This window comes from Ixodes scapularis, unplaced genomic scaffold, assembly GCF_016920785.2.
Source record: "Ixodes scapularis isolate PalLabHiFi unplaced genomic scaffold, ASM1692078v2 PGA_scaffold0__279_contigs__length_252992795, whole genome shotgun sequence".
Taxonomy (NCBI): Eukaryota; Metazoa; Arthropoda; class Arachnida; order Ixodida; family Ixodidae; genus Ixodes; species Ixodes scapularis.
In genome coordinates, this window is record NW_024609835.1 from 116,733,326 (window position 1) to 116,760,249 (window position 26,924).

The 26,924-nt window shown below is 45.5% G+C and overlaps 1 protein-coding gene across 1 annotated transcript in view; it reads left to right on the forward strand.

Annotated features, from left to right (window-relative positions):
• LOC120851086 overlaps positions 1–26,924 on the forward strand; it is a gene marked incomplete at its 5' end in the record, with an annotated part of 110,418 nt that overhangs the window by 17,605 nt on the left and 65,889 nt on the right. Inside the window, 2 exons of the mRNA XM_040223638.1 lie at positions 13,676–13,807; positions 18,680–18,803. Coding sequence (XP_040079572.1) covers positions 13,676–13,807; positions 18,680–18,803 — 256 coding nt within the window. The remainder of the gene's footprint in view (positions 1–13,675; positions 13,808–18,679; positions 18,804–26,924) is intronic.

Consider the following 26,924-nt stretch of genomic DNA (forward strand, 5'->3'; position numbering starts at 1 on the left):
AATAGAATTAGTATTAGAAAATTCCAATTCTCTGCAATGGAGTTGGGTGGAATGGGGAATCTTTTGTTTGTTTGCACGCATAGAATGTTTCAGATGACTCCAGAATCTTGTTTGTTCGAGCTCGGAACCTTCTAGATACCTACGGGCTTACAAAAAGAGCTTCGCATGGCTGCTCGAGTCAGTCGTCCTTTTGTCGCTGTCAAAGTATGTGCGGTCTTTGTTACTTTATGTTTCTGGGCACAAGTTCGCTGCATTTAACATTGATCTGAAGTTTTATTAATCATGTTTGTTTTTGTTCATGACATATTGGTGGATGTGCAGGGTAACGCAGTCTATGCCCATAAAGCGTACCATCTGTGAACACGATAACTCTGAAGACAACGATCGTGAAGGCGACGTCCTTGAAATCATCCGAGGACGACTCCAACTCTGACACCAACGACGACCTCAACTATGGCCTCGGAAGCGACCCGGTTAATGAACTTGACAAAGCCCCTGGCTACCACACTTAGACGAAAACATCATGACGACTTCTACGCTGATGATGAAACGGACGACAACTCCAAAGACCAAACCCGGCTACAATGTCAACGACCAACCTGACAACGGCCTCGATGACAAACAGTCTTCAACCGTGGTGACGAGACTGATGACGACACTGATGATGACCCAGGCGAAGACTCAAACAATTTCATGGAAGACGATCCCGACTACGGCTTTGACAGTTATCCAAGGACAATCCGGACGATGACTTTAAAGGGCAACTCCGGCCAAAACTCGAAATTAAAGAAATTACTGGTATCGCTGTAGTGACACAAAATACGACCCCAGCCAAAATACTACGTCCGTGGGATGCCGCATTCTCAACTAATGCCGATAATAAAAATGTGACCCGCCGCGAGCCGCTGCACCTTAGCGGTCGGCTAGCGGGTTGCCGATCACTAAAGCAACATTGGGCCGTAACGTCAGTATCGTTCTTTTTTTCCTCCAAGCGTTACGCGGAGTGCGCTTCTTTGAGCCGCTACCACCGCTACTTGGACTTGTGATTGTCATGTTTAGCCATTGCTTTTATCTGTAGCCCGTGTAGCTTCGGTATAGCCTTTTGTTTATTTGCTTGTGAGGACTCAGACTGGTTTTAGCGAGCAACTCGTAGCGCCCAAGACTGCCCAGCTGTTCCTCGAAGGATGCCGAGTAGAACTTGTAGTTAGTGCTGTGGGCTGCTCAAACAACCCGCTGCACAACCCGGAGGTGCTTTTTTACAAGTTTCCAACGTACCAGAAATTGAAGAAGGTGTGGGTAAACGCTGTTCGACGAGTGGACTTTGGCTTTTACGCGCCCAAGGAAAAAAGAATGCAAAAACAGACATGTACAGCCCTAACGCAGCAGCCCGTGCCGGAAAGCCTCAAAGCTTCGTGTCTATTACTGACCCGCAGCGCGAAAGCGAGAGGGCCCCCAGTACTGTACTTCACTGGCAGCGCGTCGTAGAGCAACGCCGCTCCATCCACGGAGCCCCGATGACAATTTAGGCCTAGCGACAGAGTACGGAAGACTGCACACACGGCGACAGCCGCTGAGTACGGTACTGAACGAGTTCACTCGTTTTCCAGTCGCTACCTTTTGGGTATACTAGCGACAAGTACGGCATGGCACACGCACGGCGGCAGCGGCCGCCGAGTACGGCACTGTACGAGTTTACGGGTTTTCCAGTCACTAGCTTTTGGGTATACCCACTAACTCTTCCTACATGTGCTGGATAACTACCACATATACAGAATTAAAATAAAATCAGCTTACCTCCTACCTTTATACGGCTAGCGCAACAGAAGTAGCTGCTGATCAACCTGCGTACTCGTTGAACGAGAACGATCCTGACGTCACGTTCACATAGCGGCTGATTTCTAGTGCTGCCAGGGCCTCGAGCGGCTAGTTTTGTTGGCCGTGCCCCAAACAAAACTTTCAGGCGTCGATATTTTTAAAACTATGCACAATAACGAGGAAAAAATTACACCTTGCAATTCAGGGACGCTGACTGCACTAAAAACAGTCATAATCCCAAAATTGAAAGTATGGTCCGGAGTTAAGGGGTATTCACACGAGGGAGAAATCCCGGGGATTTCTCCCCGGCACGCGCATCCCACAACGAAAACGTCAGGCTTTGCGATGTGTAAAAGCCTCGCGTTTTCATCTCGTGATGTGCGCGTGCCGGAGAGAATTCCCTGGGATTTCTCCCCCGTGTGAATACCCCTTTAACGACAACCACGACTACAAACTTGACGGCGACCTTGATGATGAACCCGATGACAATACCTACGGCAAGTGTGGTATCTGTCACGAAGACGAACAGGACGACGACGCCTGGTATGTCACTCAACGAACGGAGGAAGTTTGCCAGCTTGGTCGCATTTTGATACAAGCCACAACTTCCTGACGATGACTGCTACAATCTTTGTCACCACGACGCCCAGTTTCAGCCTGGCTACCCACTGTGAATCTAAACACCAATTCATCGTCGCAGCAAGGAACTGTTAAAGTGGTGCTTCGACCTCAAGGTTATTCGCTACATGAGACCTAAGTTGTAAGTCGTTGGCCAATGGCACATCAACATTGTCACGCTGCCCTCTGCGACCCGTAGGCGATTCACGTCTTCCGACTCAACTGAACTAGGTATGCTTGGTAGGACTGTGAAAATCTGCTATTTACGAGACTGTATTTTGACCTAGTCTTGTTTAAGCTGTTAATTTAATTTTGTGTTGCATAAAGACGTTGAGTCTTTCACAAGAGGGGAGTAATGCCACGTGCAAATAGCCGAGTCAGCAGCGTGATCGACTCACATGCCGCTGACCCCGCCAGCGCATGTCCTTCTTTCTTTTGTTTGCGTGACTGGAATGATGAGACGACTCTAAATTTTTTTTGTTCGAGCACAGAAACTTCTAGATACCCACGCGCTTACAAAAGTACCTTCGCTTGGCTGCTTGAGGCAGTTGTCCTTTCGACACCATCAAAAGTCTTTGTTAATTTATGTTTCTCAGCACAAGTTCGGCGCATTACACACTGATTTTAAGTTTAATAAAGAAGTATGTTTTTATTCGTGACAATATTTAGATGAATTTTGATAATTCAATCTTCTGATATTTCAAACTAAAGTGTGTGGCTTCCAGGGCCCGTTTGCTCAAGCGCTAACCGCGGCTAAAGTTAACCGCAGTACCTAGGAGAGGGATTTTGAAATCACGTGACTGGCTCGGCAGGAATGCAGGGAAACATGGCGGTAACCCGGTGAGTGAGCGCCGCTCGCTTTGAAACTAATATGTCGTTGTAGCTGCAATATTGGGCGCGTTAGTCAGCAATGAATTGTGCCAGAGGCTTTCGCTTTGCCTTACCTCATTTAAATCGCAAAGCTTGAGCATATGACCTCGCCGCATTTTTTAGATAGTCTTTCGATTCTGGCCATTCCTAAGCCTAAATGAACGCAATAAATGTTAGCATGGCAATGTCTTTGGAAAGTGGATTGCCTTGACTCAATTGGCCGGGTATTAATAGCTCACAAAAGCAGACAGCGTCCCAATAGACCATATTAGACCTTTCTCTAAATTTCCCAAGCACCGAGGTGCATGCTACAAGTGTAGTTACACGCGTTGCACGTGCTGGCATCTGAAGTAGTAACTGTTCTAAAGGAAAAAGTCTAAAACAAATTTTGTCTTGCACGTGCGTTAGTCAAATGTTTATTATGATTATTTACTTTGAATCTTTTATAAGAGGAAGGCCAGTGCGCGCGGACCACAGAATTATACTTCCAGCGTTCTTCTCGATGCTTGGGTAATTTAGAAAAAGGTCTATAGGGATGCTGTTTGCTTTTGTGTGCAATCAATACCCGACCGAAGACAATCCGCTTTCCAAAGATGTTGCTAAGCCGACAATTACCACATTCATTTAGGCTTAGGAATGGCCAGAGTCGAAAGACTATCTAAAAAATGCGGCAAGAGCCTTGCTCATGCTTTGTGATGAAGTGAGGTAAGGCAAAGCGTAAGCCATTCGTTGCTGACTAACGCGCCGGTATTGCAGCTACAACGACATATTAGTTCCAAAGCGTGCGGCGCTCACTCACCGGGGCACCGCCACGCTTCCCCGCATCCCTACCGAGCCAGTCACGTGACTTGAAAATCCCTCTCCTAGGTACTGCGGCTAACTTCAGCCGCGGTTAGCGCTTCGAGCAAACGGGCCCTGGAGTTTGAAATAATGAGAGTCGACTGTAACACACCATTTTTGCTACCCCAAGTAGCAATTTATTTTAGTGTAATTTCTGGAATCTTTTATTCAGACTGAACACTTCTTTTTCAATAAGCTTGTCGGCATAAAATTTAGACTATTTTTTATAGCCTAAACGTAGCAATCGTTCAAAACAAATACAACCTAGTGCATCAGATACACAGAAAACACAATATTAGCAAATGCTATTTTTATTGAACACATCTGGAGTTTCTGTTGGATACATACAGCGCTGTGAAGAAGTACACCATTCTTATATGAAAATAAGCTTCCCACCAGTGAAATTTCTCAAGTTGGACAGCCTTGTTGTAAGTCAGGCACGTTAAAGAGAACCCTGCCCAAGTTTTCATAGACACTCTTTACAAAGTTGTTTCATCCGTACAATAGCGACTTCAAGGTATATGTGTAGAAACTTCCCAAAGTGCAAACATTATGTGAAGAAACTGCATTTCAAAGTTGACGTCCTCGCAACCCCCCCTATCGGTAGCTGCTCTACCGGCAACAATGAAAAGAACTATAGAAAGACCGCTGAGGCCACATAACGTAAGACATGGTGTCCAAGATTCGCCATGGACAGCATTGTTGGTAGTTGGACTTGTTTGTGCTCACTCTTTTACCCAGTCTGTCGATTGACAGCTATTTAGAGTGCATGATAGGAACTATTTGTGCTGTAGACATAAAAACATGTACATGTTGCCCCCCCCCCCCCCCCCCTTTGAATCTGGCAGGCGAGACCACTCGAAAATGTTTGAGAGTAGCTGTGTAGAACTGACATGTTCTAACATTCTGATGACACAATTATTCATATTAAAAGGTATGCTTAACCGAAATTCGAAGCTTGCAAAACAACACTGGGGCGGTAGGCGGGACGCTGCAAAACCCCCAAAACATCACACATACAGCATTATTTCTAACAGATGGCCGTATTTTTGGAAACATGTGGGATTCAACAAGGCCGACGAGACATGTGATGTCGCGATTCTCATTCCCTCTCCTCTAGGCTTCATCCCCTTAAGCAGGTGAACCGAAGCTGGAATTGAGAGAAGCGAGGCCGCTTCCCCTCATTCGAAAGTGTACCAGGAGAAGTATGATGTCACATTTCTTGTTTGATTGTGCCCTTTCCTTTCCAAGAATGCGGCCATCCGTTTGAGATATTAATGTATGAGTGATGTTTCGGAGTTTGTAGAGCTCCCATTCAAAGCTTCCGCGGCCTTATTTTATGAAATCCAAATTTTGGTCCAGCATCCTTTTAAACAAGCTTTTTCAAATATTAGCATAATGAACATACAATTGGACAACTTGCTAACTCACAACAGCATCCTCCCGATGATGCTGTACAAAGGTTCTGTCACACGCACCAACCGAGGGGATTGCTGCAAGTCCATCCACCCTCAACTTTTAGTCACCTTTGAGACTGAAGAACTGCTGTATGAGGCCCGTCCAGCCACTGCGCACACAAAGAGAAACACGGGAAATAACACTCAGTGACGAGCAAAGTCTCTGACGAGCAAAGCCCTCCATGACAAATGAGCACTGTTGGGTTACGGCAACGGCGTAATACACAGGTTCTGCTTCTTGGATGCCTTCACCGCTGCGGTGGGTGGTCGTAGCTAGTCGTAGCAGATAGTGTCACGTTTGTTGCTCGTACCAAAACACCAAAGCCGTGTAGTATTCTTGTTGCCGAAGTTCATAAGCCTACGTTCCCGGTCTACACACACTACACAAAGCCAGCCACGAGCAAAGCTAGCTAACCCCGTTTCTGCTTCGGCGACAAGCCGCCAGGGCGGTGACACCGCCGCTGAAACTTCTGCCTCGGCTCTTCAAACCAGGGCCCCTCAGTGCACAAGCATGACACTTGCTAGGCTGCTCTGCCTGTACCAAGTGGCACGCGCCCGCATGTTCCCTCTCGTAATTCTTCTGACTGTACGTGCCCCGTATTGTACACGGCCATACTGTGCACATGGCGAAAGTTCCCTTTTGAAAGTGCTCCACGGTTGGCTTACAATGCTGCGAACACATAGCACATGACCACTATAGGTGACGACACTTGGGACACTTGCCATCCGTCGTTGTGGCGCAAAGTCGCTTTCTCAGTCGTCCTCACAAGGGGCAAGGAAAGGCAGGCACTGCATAAAATATCAATACATATTATAACAACACTGGCTGTGGCAAACTAGTTTCAAAGATGATACAGTCATGTCTTCTTAATATGGACACCTCCGTACTATAAAAAGATTTTTTTTCTATAATGTAAGGTGTTTATATGAGAAAATTAAATTTAAAACAAAAATTGGATAACAATCATAACCAAACAAACAGTTTATTCAGCTAAAAGATAATGAGATGTGAGTTTGCTCTATCGCTTTAGAGCCGTTTAACATGTAGCAATACTGTCGTTTACAAGAACAGATACCCACGCTGTAAAGTGATGATCGGCTGAATAGCAAAAGATGTTGCACTGTATGCACAAGCCGGATGTAATTGACATTTAGCTGCCGGCAGTTAGGATCCTATAATCTTATGATCGCAGACAGGAATTACATCTGGTGCCTACGGCTGGAATAATGTCTCGCTTCGTAATAGAAAAAGCACAAAAAAAAAAACACAGGATGGAGAAACCGGGTGTCACAAATTCAGGCTTCTCTTCATTTTTTTTAATACTTTTATGATCTTTTTTTTGGACCACTTTAAGTGTTGGTACGGTCAGAAAGGGGGAGTGTGGTGCCACTTTTAATCTCAGTTCGTCCCGTCGTAGTTCCTTTCTAAGTCCCCAACGAATTTGCTCGTTTGCGGAATGGGTTTTTGTTAACGGGCGACGTAGATCATCCCAGGTCACAGTTTGTGGCTTTGACCTCGCGGACGGAGGGGTGCGTATGCTGGCTCGCGTATTGTGCCGATTTGACATGCAGGGGCGCCGCCGGGATACAAAGATGTTTACGCTGGCTTGCGCGCTTTTTGAAGGCGGCGGCTTTGCTCAGTCTGCCACCTGTCGTGTTCTATGTATCGGCGATAATTGATGTTTTTGGACTCGTACGGGGGAATGGATGGGCACATATGTTTGGTTGTCTGAAAAATGTAATAGGTTTTGCCATTTGGGTCGTTGCTGTGTAGCTTTGTTTTTCTTGAAAGTTGACTGACCCGAAAGGCGGGGAAACGGGAGGTTGGTCGGTAGACGAGCCTATAAAAGGGGGTTCGGGAACAAAGAAGGTAGTCCAACCCCAGAGCTGGCCGGGTCGCTACTCAACGCGGTTACTCCCTGCAGATGAGTCTTGGAACGTGTAATTTTCGGCTTCTGCCCTGCCTGTCGGACAAGTGTTTGAGTTTGTTGTGCTGAAGCGTGTGTGGCTGTGTGGTGCGCGGTGTCGACCTCATCAAGCCTCTAATTGGACCGCTGGACTTCGAGACGCCGTTCTTCGGCCGACAACTCCAGACTACGGACTGCTGTGGACTCTGCACCTACCGGAAAGCTAAGCCTGGTTTTCTAGGACTTGTCTACTGCATTCTCTGGCTCTGAAGTACGAATTGTTGAATGTTGGGAAGATTTTTACACAGTGCTACTTTCTGTCGCGACTGTTTTGGGGGATTATCCCATGTGTGTAGCGGTAACGTTCGAGCTCCATCTCGGTTTGCTCTCGTTGTTAGTGTCGGGTTTTCGTCACTGTTTTGTTGGCTTATTCCGGTTTTATGAGCGTCGAGTCTTTTTAGTATTAGTTTCTGGCTCGCAGGGCTCCATAGCTTTGAGCTGGAGTGTGGTTTGTGTTAAGTGCTCTATTGCCGTGTACAGCTTAGTTTTTCACTTTATTAAATCTAATCTTTTGTTTGCTTAACCTCCCTGTGTCATCATTTTTCTCTACTGATTATACACCAGGCGTGGACCTAGCGCTAGTCAATGGTCGAACTTAGCTCTCTTGTTCTTTTCCCGTAATTTCTCGTTTATTCTCAGAGTGGATCATTGAATTATTTTTATTAATTTGAACCCCACTCCGTGACACCGAAACAGATGGGAAAGCACCACAACGTATTAAACTCGTCGAACATTAAATGTTCTTGAATTATACCTCACCCATGCTTGCTACGTGATGAAGCCCAAAGGTTAGTTCAATGCCAATCAATATTAAATGTCTTTAGATGGGCACCTGCTGCCCGATCATGGCCTATATTGCAAAGCACTGTTCACACATTTGCGAGTCCTGCAGTGCCTTGTGGAATGGTGGGCGATACTTGCCGTTCCGCAAGGCACTGCAAGACAGATCAGGCTCAACTTTTGAATGTCGACGTGCTTACGGAATGCTGCAGCAAACCAATCATTCGCCGAGGGAAAAAGAAAGGAAGCTGCATGCCTCCGTGTGCTCATTGCCAGTGTTTTCTGCTCTGCTATGTACCCTGCTTGTGTGCTGTGATTTGCAAGCCAGCGCGGGATATATTTCCTTGATTTGTTTGTCTGTTCAGCTGTGCGAGGCTGTGATTGAAACAACCAAGAAGTATAGACCGCCATTCTTTCCATCAAGCTAAGGCTTCGCTCATCCGAACCGGGGACGATGACTGCTATGTGGAGTGGCTTGGTGTTTAAAATTGCAATCCTAAGTGCAAAAAGAAGTTACCGCAGACTATATTGTTAAAGGTTGATTTCAACTGGCAGGCTCTGGCTACAACCACCTTAATATTCATTCAACATTGTTTGCATTTCTACTTACCCGTGATCGCTTCATTTGCCAAACACGTTAGTGGCCGGTCACCTTACCAATGAAACTAATGTGCTGGTGTCTCCGGCGAAGAATTCCCTCAGGGCTACAGGCAATGCACAACCCAGTTTGTAGCCCGTTGTGACTGAAAGCTTTCACACTGGGGAAACGTTGTTGTCACAAACGCAGTCACAGAATGCGATAGGATTGAGGGAACAGGGGGATTGTCCAAGTTGACTAACTGCATGAGCATATGTTTCTATCGCCACCGTGTTTCCTCCACGCAGGCGACGGAGAAAACGATATAGAGACTCCTCGCGCTTGCCAATGCCAAGTTTCTCTAAAACGTCGAAATACGAGACGCCGAACAGCGAAGTGTCGATATTGCCGGAGAGAGCGGCAGGACAACGATCTGCGCAGGATCGCGGCTTCGCCACTCTTATGCGACGGTGTCTTCGGTTTCCGCTCTCTGCAGCTTCCACCGGGACGCTAGCCGTGCCTAATTGTGCTAGCTTTGAGCACCACAGTTCATAGGGTTCACAGCGCCCGAGCAAAAGCTCGCGCAAAAGAACCGGCGAGCAGTCGAGTCGTTTCCAATCGACGGGGTGGCTAAACGCCGGTTGTGTGAATCGGGCTTAACGCCTGAGCCGGCTTGCTCAAAGCAAATCTAACGTTCTTGAATGTCATGTAATAAAAATCTGAGACGTGCTACATTCTATACAAACTTGATAAAAAAAAAATCAAACACTCACCTTCGGCTACTACGTCCGCCGTACCGCTTCAAGGCAGAAGCAACATGGCGGCGCTCGACGTTTTGGGGTGTTGGGCTGGGGTGTTTTCAGTGTTGCTTACACGCCTAGTCGTGTAAACCGAAACCGAAACACCAATTTTTACTACCCCAAGTAATTTTTTGACGATTTATCACTAGCAGAGCGTGTAAAAATATGCTAACGAGTGAAAATGGGGTGTAAACAGGCGAAATATTACATTTTCGCTAACAGTGTACAAGTCAATAAAATAGTTAATGTAAGTGTGCCTGACGGCAAAGAAAGTTATCGGGGTTTTCTTGGCTCAACTGCAAAACCTGTGCGTTTTTTTCCTGTAGACTTTGATGCGTACTTTAGCTGTTTAATATGTTATATCGCACCGTCATCAACCCTCCTCCAAAAGTTGGGGCCGTCTGCTCGACGTCAGTGCGCTGTACATCCAACTGAAGTTTTGGGGTGTCGTATATGTGACAAGGGGTGTAACGCCTACACCCCTTTTTTTTTAGAGTGCACTGACTTCGCAGAAACGTTTAAGCGCGTGAGCGACTTGAACAATACTCTCACGGTTGGAACAATACACTGCAATATCATCAGAATATGCTAACACTTCAACTTCGGTCGCATGAAGCTTAAAACCACTGATAGTACTGTTTAAAAATACTAATGCTAAGGTATTCCATGTAAATGCAAAAAAGAAGTGGCGACAAAGGACACCCTTGGCGGACGGATTGATTCACTTTTATACGTTTTTCAAACGACTTGTTCACCATAAGTCTCCCCCTTGGCATCTAGGAGATAGTTGCGCGTGTTTCGGGAAATTCGTTTGTTCCAGACGTAGAAGAAGATAAAGTATATAAAAATGAGCTGTGAGTTAGCGCGGTTCGTTTGATTTTCCTTTCGTTTCGTGTGTAAGGAGGGAGTATACGGTGTGAGTGTACTTTTGCGGTCGTGCGCTGTGGTGAGTGTTAATATGTTTTCAATGAATTGGTAACTGCCACATGAGATTACGGTTCCGTTCCTGTTCGGGTTCAATAGGGAGTTTTAGTAGATCGTTCCGATACCTCCGATAGCCCCGATAACGATACTATGCATGCACAAGGGCGGCGGCGGCGAAGTATCGAGATATCGTTATCGGAGTCACGGGAACGATCTACTAAAACTCTCTAATATCAAATGTTTGATTTCGCTTACAGTCTTGTTCCGGCTCCGATAAAAATAACGGCCTTTCTTCAGTTTTCTTTCCTGTTCGACGCCCTGAGTAACAGCTACATGCTAATCGCGCATGATTACAACAGCCGCTTTGTGGCGTCTCGCGGCGCCAGGAAAGACACCTTGTTCCTCTATACCTGTTCAGTTTTAGTAGTTTCACTGATGGCGCACCATTTTAATCCTCGACAGAGCATACACCAGCGAGAAAATCAAGCCATCAGACACTTCCAGTGCAATGATGCTGTTTCAAGAGCCACTTACCAAGCCCTAACAAATTGCGCCGTTAGCCTTTAGGCCCTAAATGAAAATCAACACAACTTGCATAAGAATTGAGTCAATTCCATTCCGACTCCATTCCGAGCAAAAGGCATCTAATTCCATTCCCATTCCATTCCTCCAGCGCTCCTGCCATTCCATTCCCATTCCATTCCAGGGTCGCGAAAGTGCGGAATGATTCCGGAATCATTCCAATTCCGGAGTGGCAACTCCGCAACACTGATTTCCAACCCCTCTGTCTCGAACCGCTGCATCTTAAGGAAGGTGCTATGGAAAAAAAATTGTATTGGAGAAAAAACAATTGGAAATGTCGGAATGTGTGGTCCTCCATCATGACAATTCTCAGGTTCCTCGTATGATATGTCTTATAAAATTTTATCTAAGAAAACAGTTTACGACTGGCATACTCCGTGGTCCCCTAACCTTACGCCCAGCAATGTTTGGCGGTTTCGACAATGAAGGACTTCGGGGTCATGCATTTTCAACGCGCTCCGCCATTGCGTCAGCGATAACAAACCGATGTCGACAGACGTCATGCCATAACATCGACGTCGCTAAAATGTATAGAACTATAGAGTGACTATATTAAAAAAAGGTAAAAATTTAGTGCTTTCTGTTACATACTTTCTTTTATAAATAAATTCGTAGATCTTACTCACTGAATGCCCTTTTACCTTTTCAAGCTTTATCGCTTTTTGCCACCTTTGTTGCCACAGTTCTATGGTTTCAATGTTTGCCCCATTTTCATGTTTTGGCGCGTTTTTTTCTTCTATAAATTCTAATATTGGGGGAAGGGCGCTAAGCAACCTTGCAGACAAGTATTATTTAAAAAATTCTTAATGACAAATATTCTGCGTACTTTAAAGCGGTGGCCATGGTTAGTCCTCTGGATATTTCTCGGACATATTTGAGCCTTGCCAAAAAGACATCGTGGATTGCTGAGATTGAAACCTATGAATGAGTCCACGATCCCACCTATATAACAATAGGCAGATTTCACCGCACATAGTTGATACAAGGGTGCTCTAGACTAGCTGAAATATACTCTTAGATAACATGGAGATCCCGGTACTGATGATCTTTCAAGTGTCATAGCGCCCAAAAAATCTGAGGCACGATGTTACTCAATATTAAAAGTTCACAGACTGCTGTGGATAGCTAAAATAAACGAGCTCAGTGACGCTCGACGTGCTCGAGGTCATGACTCGTGGTACTTTACACGCTGTCAATCTGGAATGTTATATTCGATCATCTTTCCGACCCATCGTGGAACCCATCGTACGCTCTTTCTTACGTGCGTCATACTAAGTTAAGTTGCCCTCAGATACGACCGCGATTTCTTTCAGATTCACATAATGCGATTTTACTTGCATTTTTGCGGTTGCGACGTCAATCGAGAGGCCAAAAAAGCGTGGCGGAAGCTGCGGTGCTTGACGTCCTAACTGAGATGTCAAGTAAAATCAGATTGTGTGAATCAGACTTTACTGGGATAGCCGTTTTGGTATGTCCCGTATCCTGCACGTTGGCTAACACGGATCTTGGTTAACACATGGTTAACACGCACCTTATAAACACCTATTCCCTGGTATCTCTAGACGCTTTTATTATACATTTTTTTATTCAAATGTTTTTTATTAATTTGCATAATATACCTTACCGGCCTCTTTGACTGCATTTGAGTGGATGCGACAGTAACGCATAGAATCGAGTTAGCTTATCGAATCGTGCCATGTAAATGTAAAGTGCATCGAATCGAGTCCGATCCAATCCATATGAAAGAGGTCGTTTAAGAATTTCAAGCTGAATCGAGATCTATAATAAAACCCTCGAGTATCAAATCGACTGCCTGAAAGTCGGGGAATGAGGCAGAGGGAGCGAGGGGTGAAAGGCTAAGATGGCCTTCCAGCTTCAAACCACTTCCCCCTACCAACACCTACTAGATGAGATAGCCTGAGTGCTGAATTTTCCTGCGTCACTAAAGGCCACCTTAGGCCACAGATTCTGACACGACTACGGTGTCAGCGTTCGGCTGGAACTCGTGTCCAGTCAGTGAGACCTCGACTCCTAGCCGAACGCTGACGTCGTAGTCGTGTCCAACCTTCGCCCTACGGTGGCCTACGGTGGGCTTTAGTGAAGCAGGAAATAAAATATAGGCTTTCTTGTCTAAGTGTTGCCCCTACCCGCCTTGTGATACCGTTCAGACTGAGTTGTCGCCCGCCCGTCGCCCACCCACCCCCATGTTGTCGTCTCGATCTTCGGCACGCTGGGCAACCGGTAAACAGTGCAGACCACGTGGTTCCGTTGTAATCACTCGATACGAGGTGTCGCCACCGGTCGATTCGAATCCACTTAAACGCAGTGTTTAAAATGAATTCGATGCGCTAAATCAGTTCGATGCGCTATATTCGCATCCATGTAAACGCAGCCATCGTCTTTCATGGTCATGTAGTTACGCATTACTCATTATCCTGGTTTTAGGTTCCGGAGGGCCTTCATTGCGCTGATTATTATAAAAAAAATGTCACCAAGCCTGTTGTGGTCAATATAAAATCATTTCGTTATTCAGCACGAGTATGGAATACGGTAACAAGGCAACACAGTCTGATCAAAGTGAGTATCGAGTTGATTATAATAAAAGAATATACTGATCATGGTGTTTACCACCAAGATTGGGGAAATAGAGTCTGCTAATTGTTCTACTTATTCTACTTTTACCAGAAACGCGAGCATTCGACGCATACTACTGGCACGGCCACTCGATCCCCCCTGTTGGTGCGGCCTGCCGATGTCTTTCCGAAAACAAAAGAGCGCGCGTGAGAGGAGAACTTCTCCGATTTTCCGTGGGGGCGCTGCGCATCGGTGAGCGGTCTTGTGAGCTGATAGCTATACTCTGTTTCACCCAGTGTACCGCAGGAAAGGCTGTAAGCGCGAGCTCCTTGCTCTGGGGCAGATCTCGGCGGCACAAGCTCTCGTGCAGTAAGGGCAGCTGTCAACGCTATGAGCTCGCGCTTCCAGCCTTCGCTGCGGTACAACATAAGGTGAAACGGAGTATAGAGAAGGCGCCCAACGCGCTTTTGCTGCGCTACCCAGATAAAATATCTGCCTGTCATTGGTTTCGCCGATACCGAGGCGCTGCCGCGGTTGCAGAAGGCAGCAAAACTTGCTTTCGCCCCACCTATGCACCGCTGTGCTCGGCGAAAATATCGTAGTGTTACTCTGCGCCCGCGTTTGTGGTTTGTGTTGGCATTTTGGAAGCTGCCGGAAATGTAAATGTGCGTTCTAGTTCTGAGTGCCAGACGGCCATGAAATGTGCCAACTCCCCTCAAAAAACAGGAAATCCTGCAGTTGATGAAGTACAATGAAGTCACTTCCGAACTTGAGTTCGCACCGCTGACTTACATGGCTGGCTACTTGGCCTTCGTTTTCGAACAAAAGGTGACCATTTTTATTTGTAGAAATTGTCGTAATTTCGAAGTAATTAGCTGAAACATTCAACCTAGCAAAGCAATAAGAATTTCTCAGTGAAAGCAAGGAAGGCTAATGTGTAGACCCCGCTAAACGTTGCAGGTGACGTGTCCTGAATGCAAGCGCAACTTAAGGGAAATGCATCACATGACGGAGCATATCAGTCCATGTTTAGCCTTGACCAAGGAGGACTCAGCTATCCACGACCTGAAGCTGTCTGACTGTGCAAGCTCGTCTGCGCCTTTGTCGAGAGGGCTCTACAGTAGGCAGAGATTCGTGGTTGTGGAAGGATTTGCAAGGTCCTCTCGAGCGCTGTGCTTCTACACCTTGTGGACCGCCCGCTGATGTGGTGTGTTAACTGCCAAGACTCCTACCACATGCGAAGAGCTCTACGAGCTCTTTCTCAGAAAACTCCTCAAATTTTTTTTGGCAAACTGGGCTGGTAGCTCAACAGCCCACTAGAGAATATATTGAGGCTTTCGCTGAAGCCTCTTTCCCGAAAGGTACTCCGCTTGTGAACTATATGACTCCCTTGGTGTGTTTTTTGTAAACAATGAAGTTTATATTGCTGAAGTTATGCACGCGGAATCCGATTTTATATTTTCCTTCACAAATGAATAAATGGCACAGCTCGCGCGTGCTCGAGCGTCGGTTAAAACCGGATATCATACGGCCTAGCTATATCCAACTATAACTCCTATATTACAGTGGTAATAGAAACGGGGCAACAGTTACGGGAACAAGAAAACGACAATTCGCTCATACTACCAGCAGAATTGAGCTTTAACGCGCAGCCTGCAGCTGAGTGAGCTTTTCGCAGAAAGAATCATGTGCTTTTATTCTACACAGATTTGTCACATCTTTCATGCAATCTGGCACTCGTTTCAATTGAGACTTGAGGCTTCACGAAAAAAAAAATCTAAATAGTCACACCGGGCCGGGCCGGGCGTACTGTTCCTCCCTCACTATATTTCGCCTTACCTTAGCATAGACTAACCGCGAACGCTGTGCTAGCGCGAGCGGCTAGCCTTTACTGCCTTGACTGGAGCACTCGCTGCACGAGCGCTCATGCAGCCGCCGAGGCTTCCTTCGAAGCAACTATCACGCGCTTTTAGCTCGCGCGGCTAACAAGTACATACTAACGTGAAACGAAGTATTGGCGACGTGCGCGACCGAAAGCGTCGCTGTGGTCGGCCTTCCACGATTGGTCCAAAAGCTGACTATGATGTCGGAAAGGGTATACCATCGACGGAAATAAGAGGAATGAAAGAACTTTAGTTTCGGCGGTGTTGGCAGTGTTGCTTTGAGAGTGCAATGATTCCAGGCTTCCACCGTGCTATTTACAAACACCATCGAACTTGTTGTTCGCAAGGTAATGACGTCACAAGGGGGAACCATAGGAGGGCGCCACCAAAACATCTCGCCGCTAATAGAGTTCCTCGATGTGCTCCCCCGAAAGGAACTCTATCTCTCACCGATAACGAGCGCCACGGCTGACGCTGCGGGGTAAAGTAGAACTATCGCTCTCACCGGCGGAGTGAGGCATACCGCAGGCCGTTCCCAAGGGGAGTCCTAATCGAGTGGCCGTGCTACTGGGGGCGGCTTTCCCGCAAAATTTCAAACTCTCACTACTCGCTCGGTCGGCGCAAGGGAGGAGGTTCCAACGTTAGGACATCCCTGCATGAGAGGATTGCTTGCGGAAGCTACGGGGCTGACGTCCTACTCTCTTCTAGCATGTTTAAATTCATCGGGTGCAAGCCAGTGCAACCGGGACCAAATTCAGAAGTCCGAGGAACTTCTGCGTCAGTTGAACTTTATCCCCCAATACTCGCCGTCATTTCCAAAAAATAACTGATGGACCCTAATTACCCCTGGGCAAGACATGCACACCAGTTCTTTATTTTAACATTGTATAGGGGAGTGAAAAGGCATAACAAAAAATGGTGTTACAAGTACTTGTACTCTACTTTGAATGTAGAAATTATTTTACTTCAAGTACATATCGCGCCTGGTACACAAATTACTTTACGTGAAGTACATAACATCTCATGTACTTTATACTATGCTGCAAGTACTTTTTAGAAGCATACGTACGCATAAAACACTGATCTTCGTCACAATCGCAACTGAAAGAGATTAAGCAAAAACTGTACATTGAAGACCACATTCCAGGCTGCCGTTGACTTGCGAAAGAGACAGTTCCCAATAAAATACTAGACTACAGGCTCATTACCGTCATTCGTACTGGAAATTTTAAGATGCTATATAAGCCACCAGGTGGCACTGAATTTCTGAAAGGGCCTATTTACTCTTGTATTCACTGCTGCATGATCTTGGAAGAATCGTCACATGCCTATTCAAAGGTACAGCTATACAGATTACCATGCAGCAAAAACCACGCTTCGAGGGTGGTGATACACGCGTGCTGGCGTCTACGTATCAAAACGTACACCCCAAGCTGCTTTCTAAATAAAGACCAAGGTACTGTTGTCGTGATACTCAAATTAGCCAGCATGTAATCACGCAACCTACTAGAGTACACGTCCGTTTTCCATTCGCTTACGGCGGCGATTGATTGAGCCAACGAGACACCAAGCAACAAAGCACCGAGCGACCAAGTTAACACTGCTTACTCGAGCGTCTGCAAAGAAAGAATTTAGAAAAGGCGAACAGTAGGCATAAAGACACCATCAAGTGGTTACCCGGGAAAAAGAAGCACCGTGAAACTACACTGGTAGTGGCGTTAGAGTGTACTAGAAAGGACCAGTGGGGCCACCCGAGTGCTATTTCGGTACCTCCGCATGTGGAAAAAAAGGGCTAATCCAAGCCACTTCGCGCGTAGCGTCCCCTCGCGCGCTGCAAGGGAAGTGGTTCGCATTAGCCCTTTTTTATGAAAAACGCGTTTCGTTCCAACGCCAAGCTCGACCGGCACACTGGTCAAGGTCATAGGAAGGATAGAACGCCGGACTATGTTTTTTTTACAACCTAGACGTCAGGCGTCACGTACATAAAGTCACCACGACCTGACTTGTTGTCACAACGCCATGCGACATCAGGACGACGCCTTGACGTCAACGTCGTCATCGACGTTGATAACGTGCGTTAGACGACATCAAGACTGCGTTCTGACGTCATATTGCGTTGGCAACGACGACGATGTCAAGGTTGACGTTGATGACGACGACGACAACGTCACGGGACGTCAAAATGACGGTGTCCTTGTCAATGCAACGTCATAAGGACGCTTTGTGTCAGTTCGTTGACGTCGTTACTGACATGACGCAACTCAATGTCACAAAGACGTCCCGACAGCTTCACGACGTCGACGTCATCGTCGACGACGTTACACGACGTCAAGACTTCGTCGTGACTGCGCGTCGACGTTGATGCTGGCGAAGGCGATGACGTTACACGCCGTCAAGGCTTCTTCGTGACGTTGACGTTCACGATGACGTCAGGACGACGTTAAAGTGACGTCATAGCGATGTTTGACGTTGCGTGGGGCGTCGACGACCACGTCTACGTCGTCATCGATGTGGTGCGCGACGTCATGGCCCCGTCAAAACGGCGACTTGATGCCGCGTAGCGGCGTCGTCTTCAACGCAAATCGATGTCCCGACGGCCTTGCGACAGCATTTTGGCACCGCGTGACGTCATCGACGACGACGTCGTGGTGTCGTGGTGCTTTGACGTTACCTCTGACGTCAAAATCATAAAAAATACAATATATATCCTAATGGGCTATATTGCCCGTATGACCTCGACCTGTGTCGTTGCTTGATCGCAGCGTAGGTGGCGCTGCGGTCGAAGTGGCTTGGTTCCACCTGATCGCTTTCCACATTTTGAGGTACAGCTGAAAGCATGAGCGGAGCCTGTAGCTCGTCCCACTCGTTCCTTCTAGCACACTCTAGTGGCGCCTACATGCGTACTGCCCTGCGGTGCACTCAAAAAAACTATGACTGATATTAAATAACGCAACTTGACTCCTATTAACCTATATTCCTTCGTTTTTCGCAGGGGCGAATCGATGTCAATAAAAAGCTTTGGAGGTTGGAGTACACACCCTGGAACACGAATGATTCGAAATCCCGGAAACGGAAGGATCTGAAGCCGCTGACCATTATTGTAGATGCTTCGAACGGTAGGTTGTTTTTTGTGTATAAAATAATTATATATACTGTATACGACTTATTTTTCTTGGCTCCATATTTCGCAATCTATAGGTTAAAGCTAAAATTTTTGAATAATTCGCGGGTTTCAATTTTTGCGAAGCGGTGGGATGTCAATATAGATTCGAATGTGTTTACATATTACCGGAATCGTTCGCGGGACCTATTTTTCGCGAATTGAAGGCGAATCGCGAAATTCGCGAAAATTAGGACCTCGCGAAAATTAAGTCTTTCACAGCATATATGTTGAACCAGGAACTCCAACCGTAAAAGTAACCGGAACCTAACACCGCTTAAGAGTGAATAGTTTAAGCTATCTGTAACCGAAACGAAACCGATATTTTAAATGGGCATGAATCAGAACTGGAATGAGACCTGTTATAAATTAACCGGTAACCCATATATTAAATCTTTTCAGCACCATTGTAACAAGTAACGAATTGACACCTTAAAGCCGGGGTCGCAGTGCTTAGACACAATACAAAAGATAGTCTGCAAACACGAGTCACCGCAATATCCGTGGTTCGAATGCCACGTGCAAAGTTTCTGCTTGAACTCACTGCCGTGCGGCATTCGAAGCACGGATCTCGTGGTGGCTTGCGTTCGAATCTGTATGCAGACTGTATTCTGAATGATGTATAAGCAATGTTTCCCCGACTCTGGGCATGGGTACACACATCGTCGGCGAATGGGGCTTCTTAGTTAAAAAATTAAGGGGTCTATACTATGTTTTTTCTAGTGAACTCGATTTTAGAAAGGTATTTTATGCGTGACACAGCTTGTTAAACTTTATAATGATATGGTTTCAGCTGCTTGGAGGGGAGGTGAAACGCATGCTATTTTTATGGAACTCCGTAAAGCCTTTGAAAGTGTTTCAGCCTTTGTTTCTGTATCCATTAGGTTCCCTCAATTTTAATCAAATCTTCAATTTTTACAATAGACATAAACTATTTAAAATGAAGCAATCTGTCCTCATAAATATTTAAAAAAATCTTGTCGTGACATCTGGTGTGCCAACGTGGTCAGTCTTTCGACGTCTTTTATTGCTGGTGTTTATCGATAAAAACATGGTAGACATTAGCTCGTCTGAGGGGTTGTTTGGAGATGATTGTGTTTTATGTGGCACAATGGACGGTGTTGGTAATCCTATTCTTTTACAATCAGGCCGAGATAGAATCTCTAAATGGTACAAATACTGGCAATTGGAGATTAGCGCTGAGACGTGTGTCCACGTTACTTTGAAGTGAAACGTGCTATTTTGTCGATAACAAAACAATCCTTGGAGAAAGGGAGCAAGGGGGGCAAAGGACAAACACTAATCTCCAAACACAGCTAGGTAACTGGTGCGCGACCGAAAAAATCTGCCTGGTCCTCGTATCGAACCAGGGACCTCTGCATTTCCAGTGAAGCGCTCTACCGACTAGGCTAACCAGGGGTTAGACGTCAGTAGAGCAAACTGGTTTTAACAGCTGCCACCAGTCTAACACCAACAAGGGTGAACGGCCTGTACTTTCAAATTATGATGATAATGCAATTAATGCAACGGTGCAAACGACTTGGACAAGAATATATAATAATAATAATCCCTGGAGAAGGGGAACAAGGGGGACAATCCACAACCCGTTTGCTCTACAGACGTCTAACTCCTGGCTAGTTCAGTTGGTAGGTCACTCCACAGCAAATGGAGAGGTCGCTTGTTCCATACCAGAAGATGGCGGATTTTTTTGGGTCGCGCACGAGTTACCTAGCTGTGTTTGGAGATTTTTGTTTGACGTGCAATATTTTTTATGTTATCTTTAAGTGCCCTGATGTGAATGAGGAAATATTGCTATTTGGAATAACCGAACTATGCGAAAAGTCGCATAAATCAATCGACATAAATCAAAGAAAACCTATGTCCCACCAGCAACAACGGTTATTTTATTCTTTTCTCGCACAATCACCGAGCGGAGTGCAATGCCTAAGACTGCCATCATAAGCATTAACATGCTATGGCCTCTTTGAGGATTGATTTTGATTTTTAACTCGTTTTTTTACTTTATTTTGTTCTCTATTAACAACCTTAACGGTTGTTAACATCCTTAAATTAACGGCTTTCCTCAATTTTTGGGTCGATAAAAAGATAGCCAGATAAATAAAAAAATAAAAGAAACTAAATCCGTCAGAAGTTATAAAATATTGCTCAATATGTTTAATAGTATATCTTGATTTAATTTTTTTTTCTCATTTTTTAAGAGCGTTGCCTGAGCACTATTCACGCAATTTTCTTCGCGATGTGAGTAGCTGGTGCGGCTTGGCTAACTGTAAAAATAAGAGCACAAACATCCAACGAATAAATAGCTTGAAACGAACGGCGCGCGACCTGCTTGTCCATATTTTGCACCCTAAAAAGCTATTTTAGGCTCTTTTGTCTATACGAAAGAGTTCTTCATCGTAGTGCGGACCAGTGTTGCGGAGTTGCCACTCCGGAGTTGGAATGATTCCGGAATCATTCCACATTTTCGCGACCCCGGAATGGAATGGGAATGGAATGGCGGCAACGTTCAGGGGAATGGAATGGGAATGGAATTAGATGCCTTTTGCCCTGAATTGAATGGGAATGGGCCAGGTTCTTTATATTTTATTTATTTATTATTGTTCTTTTAACGTTCAACTATTCCGAGCCAGTCAGGGAGTCGGTTGTTCAGAAATAAAATGAGCGGGAAACTGCGAACCCGCGTAAGGCCCTAACAGACTCATACGAAAAAAATGCAATACAAAAAACAAGCGTCAAAGCAAAAACAGAGGGGGGGAGGGGGGGGGGGGGGCGGTGGCATCTTTCACCAGTGAAGTTCAACACATATCCGAATGCGTCTGCGCCTGTAATATTGCACGGCTCAAACGTACGACATCAGCCGACGTGAACGTGACCCGCTGCTCTGGTGATCCCATACCCGGGAACGAGGCCTGACATGGCCTCGCTGTGCGGACCCAGACTTTATACACCTGCAAGTTGCGACTCGTCTCAAACGCGCTGTTTCTCGGAGAGCCCGCACCTGTGCCGGCCATCTCAGGTCGCAATCCACGAGGTCTCTGTTTGAATGATGCTAGGCGAAACCTGAAGACTGCCATTCATGCGTTGGAGGCGGAGAGTCGGCAGGAAGGACCGTCACAACAGGAATGCCACCGTATCGATTTTTCAACCGTAACAGAAGATAAGACATGTGCTTCAGAATGCTTCAGGTGGTCCACTTTTCTCGAAAATTCCAAATGCAACTGCCTGCATGGTCTTCAACGAGGTCACCTACAACAAAACTACGTATTGTCCTTTCATACCGCAGCGTGGGTAAAGTTTCATGTTCAAGGCAACACCTACAGATTCAAGAATACTAGTTCATCCCACCGTGAAGTCATGTGATCAGTGCTGACAGGGGCGCCCTTATTGAACAGGGAAGTGGTGATGTTTTGATGGAATTTATTTAGAGGTAGAAGTCTTTTCGCATCACTGGTCAGTCAGACAGGATTCCGGGGAAGGGACCGCGGTCAATCCTCGATGGAACGTTTTTTTAAACCCATTGAGGACTCTTCGTCCGAAACCACTACCTTCAAGTCGAAGTGCCAAGCCTGCAAAAAAATAATTTCGGGACCAAAAAAAAAAAACAAAAAAACTTCCACTTCAAACCTAAAGCCTCATCTCAGTTGGCGTCTCAAAGAAATTTGAAACAATCCCTTACAAAATTTTTTAATGAATTTCATTTGACAGTTTATGGAGTCTACTCATTATATCTTTTCGAGTCTCAATAGAAATACAAACGAGTTTTGTAACGTGTCCGTAAGGAGTTTACGAAAACTATTGGCCACCGCGTTCCAATTGATGTTTCGACAAAGCTACCGCATAAAGTTTCCAATGTATTTCATATGAATATAATTTGAAAGTCTATTGACACCGTTTCGAGACTGTGTTGAAAAACAATTGATTTTTTGTAACGAGTCCCTAAGGAGTGTACGAAAACTATTGGCCACCGCGTTTCAATTAAGGTTTTGCCGTACCACCTCATAAGAATTTCTAATAGATTTCATTTGAAAGTCTAGATACACTGCTTTGAGTCTCTGTTGAAAATCAAATGTTTTTTTTTCTTGAAGTTTTGACGTGCCATCTCATTAGGTATATTCCGACGAGTCGGAATATACCTAATGAGATGGCCCATCAAAACCTGAATTGTAACGCTGTAGAAAATAACATTTGATTTTATACAGAGACTCAAAGCAGTGTATCTAGACTTTCAAATGAAATGTATTAGAAATTATACTCCTAGCATGGGTTTCTAGATGGACGGCTCTAAGGGGGAAGACGGCAATAGGTTGCATAACATGTGGTCCGGATCTAACCGTTGTTTTGAGGGAAGGGGAAAGTGAGTGCAAGTGTCACTTATATGTATGCCTATATACGCATGCAAGGTTCGGAAAATGCCTGCATAAAACCGTGGGAAGGAGTAATAACTGGTTTAATAAAAATGCAAAATTCGAGTATACGGTACACTGCCTTCGTGTCCATAGGAGACCTTGTACTGCCTTCGTGTCCATGGGAGACCTTGTATTGCCTTCGTGTCCATGGGAGACCTTGTATTGCCTTCATGTCCATGGGAGACCTTGTACTGGTAACCTATAAAGAAAAAAGATGCACAGTTACACGTTGATCTGCTTATCTAAACTTCAATGTCCGCGCAAGGTATCCTGATCACAGCGCAGCACTACCTCAGCGCTGGATCAGTATTACAAACTGGGACATCAGTCCTTTATGAAAGGAGGACCCTCAGAACACACGATACAAGCCATGGAAGTAGCAGTTACTCGTTGCTTTAACAGGACTGAGTTAGCGCTGCACTGTATGTGTGAACCAGCCTTAAATGCAGAAAGTCACATTCAAAATTTCTACATTTTTGCTCACCCAGGCACTTAATTTACACACTACCTTGATAGTTTAATGAGTGGCACTAATAACATTGTCAGGGCACCATAATGCAAAAGTATATTTTGCCCCCGAGTCTGCGAGAATCAATCGCTCACTGTTTTTGCCGCCCCATTGCACTCTTTTATTTCGGCTTTTGAAAAGGTCTACCAGCAGATGTTGCCGCTCATGAAGTTTACCATATTCGAACATAGAGAAGCTAAGACTTATAAGCATCTCGCAGAATTAATATGGCAATTCGAGCCAATTGATCCATGATCGTAGACAAGCGCCGCAAAAAACACATGGACGATAAGTGGTGGTAAACACTGGTGCCAGTGTTTTATGCCCACAATTGTTTTCCCTGTGTATTTTTATTTACTTTTTTGTGTTTGTTTACTATCTTGAAGAAGTATTTTTAATCACAATGGACACGAAGGAAAGGGTAATAGGGTTCTATGCGGATCATAAAGCCATTCTCCGAATGGGTGAGTGTCAACATGCATCCCTACTTGAAGCAGCCTAAGGACAATGCTAAACTACACACGGAGGATTCAGCCGACGAGTCTGTCGAGCTGTCCATCCTGCCCGTTAGAGCTAACGAGGTGCAGGACTGCGATCAACGGCGAGATGCGCCAATGGATCAACGAAAGAAAATGCCACACAAATCTTCAGTGCACCCAAAAGGATCCTTCACCTATGAATGGCGTGAACCTGATTTGGTGATCACTAGCGCCCTCTCGTACTTCAGTAGTGATTTTCAAAGTGGTGAGCAGCTGTGCGACTCTACCACACGAAAAGGCACATTCCTGACTGGATGTGCCTTTTTAATGCGAAAGCATTATATGTCCATGGAGCGGAAAATCCGAGTTGTACCAAACGTTAACAGAGGAATAAAAGAAAGAATAAAATGTGCTTCCACGGCTGAGATTTGAACCCAGTGTTGCTGTGTGAGAGCCGGGCATGCTAGCTGCTGTGCTATCTCAGCTGCTTCGGAATGCGACATTACTCTTCCCTCAAAAAGAAGCTTGTCCCATTACAGCAAAAAACGGCATGTCTTTACCCGTTCTTCGTCCCCGTTTATCTGAGGCTGTTTTTTCATCATGTTTGACGGCATCAGCGTTGATGTGCCCGAAAGATGGTCATAAAAATATGTCCTCGGTTCGATGACATCACACTCCACGTGACGACATGACGTACCATGATGTGTGACGCCGTATGATGATATGTAAAACAAATATTAGAGGGGCGCTTAGGTATCCCTACGTGGATTGAATGCGAAAGCATTGCCATTCCTAACAATAGAGGAAAAAAAAAGGAACTGTCGTTAGGAATGGCAATGCTTTCGCATTCAATCCACAAAGGGATACCTAAGTGCCCCTGTAATATTTTGTGTGGAGTAGAGCTCAAATAAACGCCGTACGGTGCAGTATATCCACGATTAAGTTGCTGCTAGTCGTAAAGCTTAATGTTTTGCACCAACAATACCATAGTTTTTCCTCGGTTGCGACGAAGCGCCACTGCGCTACAAACTTGCTAGAAATTTCTGCATATGCGACCTCTTTCTTCTGGAAACCTATGGTGACCTGCCACTCACTTTTGGCCAAAGAACAGTGAAAATACCAGATGTGAAAACAGCCATAACAAGCATTAAAGAAATCAAGATGGGGGTCATAGCATTAGCTTCCCAACGTTGTGAGACTAGCACAGGATTTCTGTTACTCGCCGTTTATAAGACAGGAGTCGACTTTTTCCGGTCTGATCTTGAAAACAAAGTTTGGTACGGTTAATTTTGTAACAGAAGGCCCGTGCTTTGCCGTTTGTAGGGTCATTTACTCGGTTCAGGATATGACGCAGAGTCCTTCCCATAAAAATGCATGGGTGCCCGCTAGGACTGTTCGAAATGATTAAATTAACTGAGGTCATGCTATACTCTGTTTCCACTCTGGAATAGCAAAGCCCCTACCACAAAGCCCTTCACTCTTTTTAATAAGCAAACACTAGAGAGGAGGAGAGCCAAGAGGACACCGCCAATCATAGCGAGCAAAGGGAATTGTGGGAGGGGCTTGTGCTAGTCTATAGTTGCAACGGACTATAACAAAAGTTTACAGTACCATGAAAACAAAAAGACCAAGTATGCACAGAAATTTGCAGGAAGTGTAGCAGGGACAGAATAGAAAAAACTGCAGCTGCAATATTTACCCTTTAAATTTCCCTCGACAGCACAGCAGAGACGACATGCTGGTCGTCAGAGCCTGGAGGGCAACCCTTTGTACTGGGAGCACATGTAGTCTGAAACAAACAACAAACAAGAAATTAAATGCATAGACAATCCGCACATGCTGTTATTTTGCTTCATTGGCCGCTTCAGAGAAAGCAAGCATGAACACCGTTGTCCAACCACGTCAACTGCTAGCCGAATCTTCCTGCCGCCAGGATTAAAATATTGCTTGCGCTATAAAAAAAAAAAACAATTACACACTACCCAGCTGGCATGCTGAAAGTTCAAACATTGAAGAAACTAACTCATAAAACTTCAATGCAAGAGCTACACCTCGTGGACAATACACAAAAGTATGTTCAGTGTAAACCTTGGTGCACTGCAAAGCTGCTTTACCTCAGCCAGTTTGGAACATCTGCAGTTTCATTCTTTTCAAGATATTACGCCTGAAAATTTGTGACAAATTAACTGGGTTAAAATTTTTAATCGACACCCGGCCCAAATATTTAGGAAGTATACTAGTGGGATAAATTCTAACTTACCATAATTATTTTCGGCATCCTGAAGGCGTCGCTTCAGGGTCCAGTTTTCATATTGGATCCACCTCACCCTCACAGCTGCAACCACACTGAAATGTTTGCAAAGTTTCAGGCAGGGTAATTAAACGTCTACAGTTTCTCTCGAACACCGCTGTCACGAATACTGTCTTTTTTGTCATTTTGTTCTGTTTAAGGGTGGTTTGGGGGAGGGTCAATTGCGATTCTCGCACATGTTTACCTGAGCGCCAAAGGCATGAGCTCGGATGAGACTATACTCTCTTTCATTCTTAGGGTGCAACGCTGTCAAAGCTACTGGCGCGAGCGTGGGGCTTGATCTCGTTGATCATTTGCACGCCTTCTCGCGCAAGCAAAACCGTAGATGAAGCCACGCACCCGCGCCAGTAGC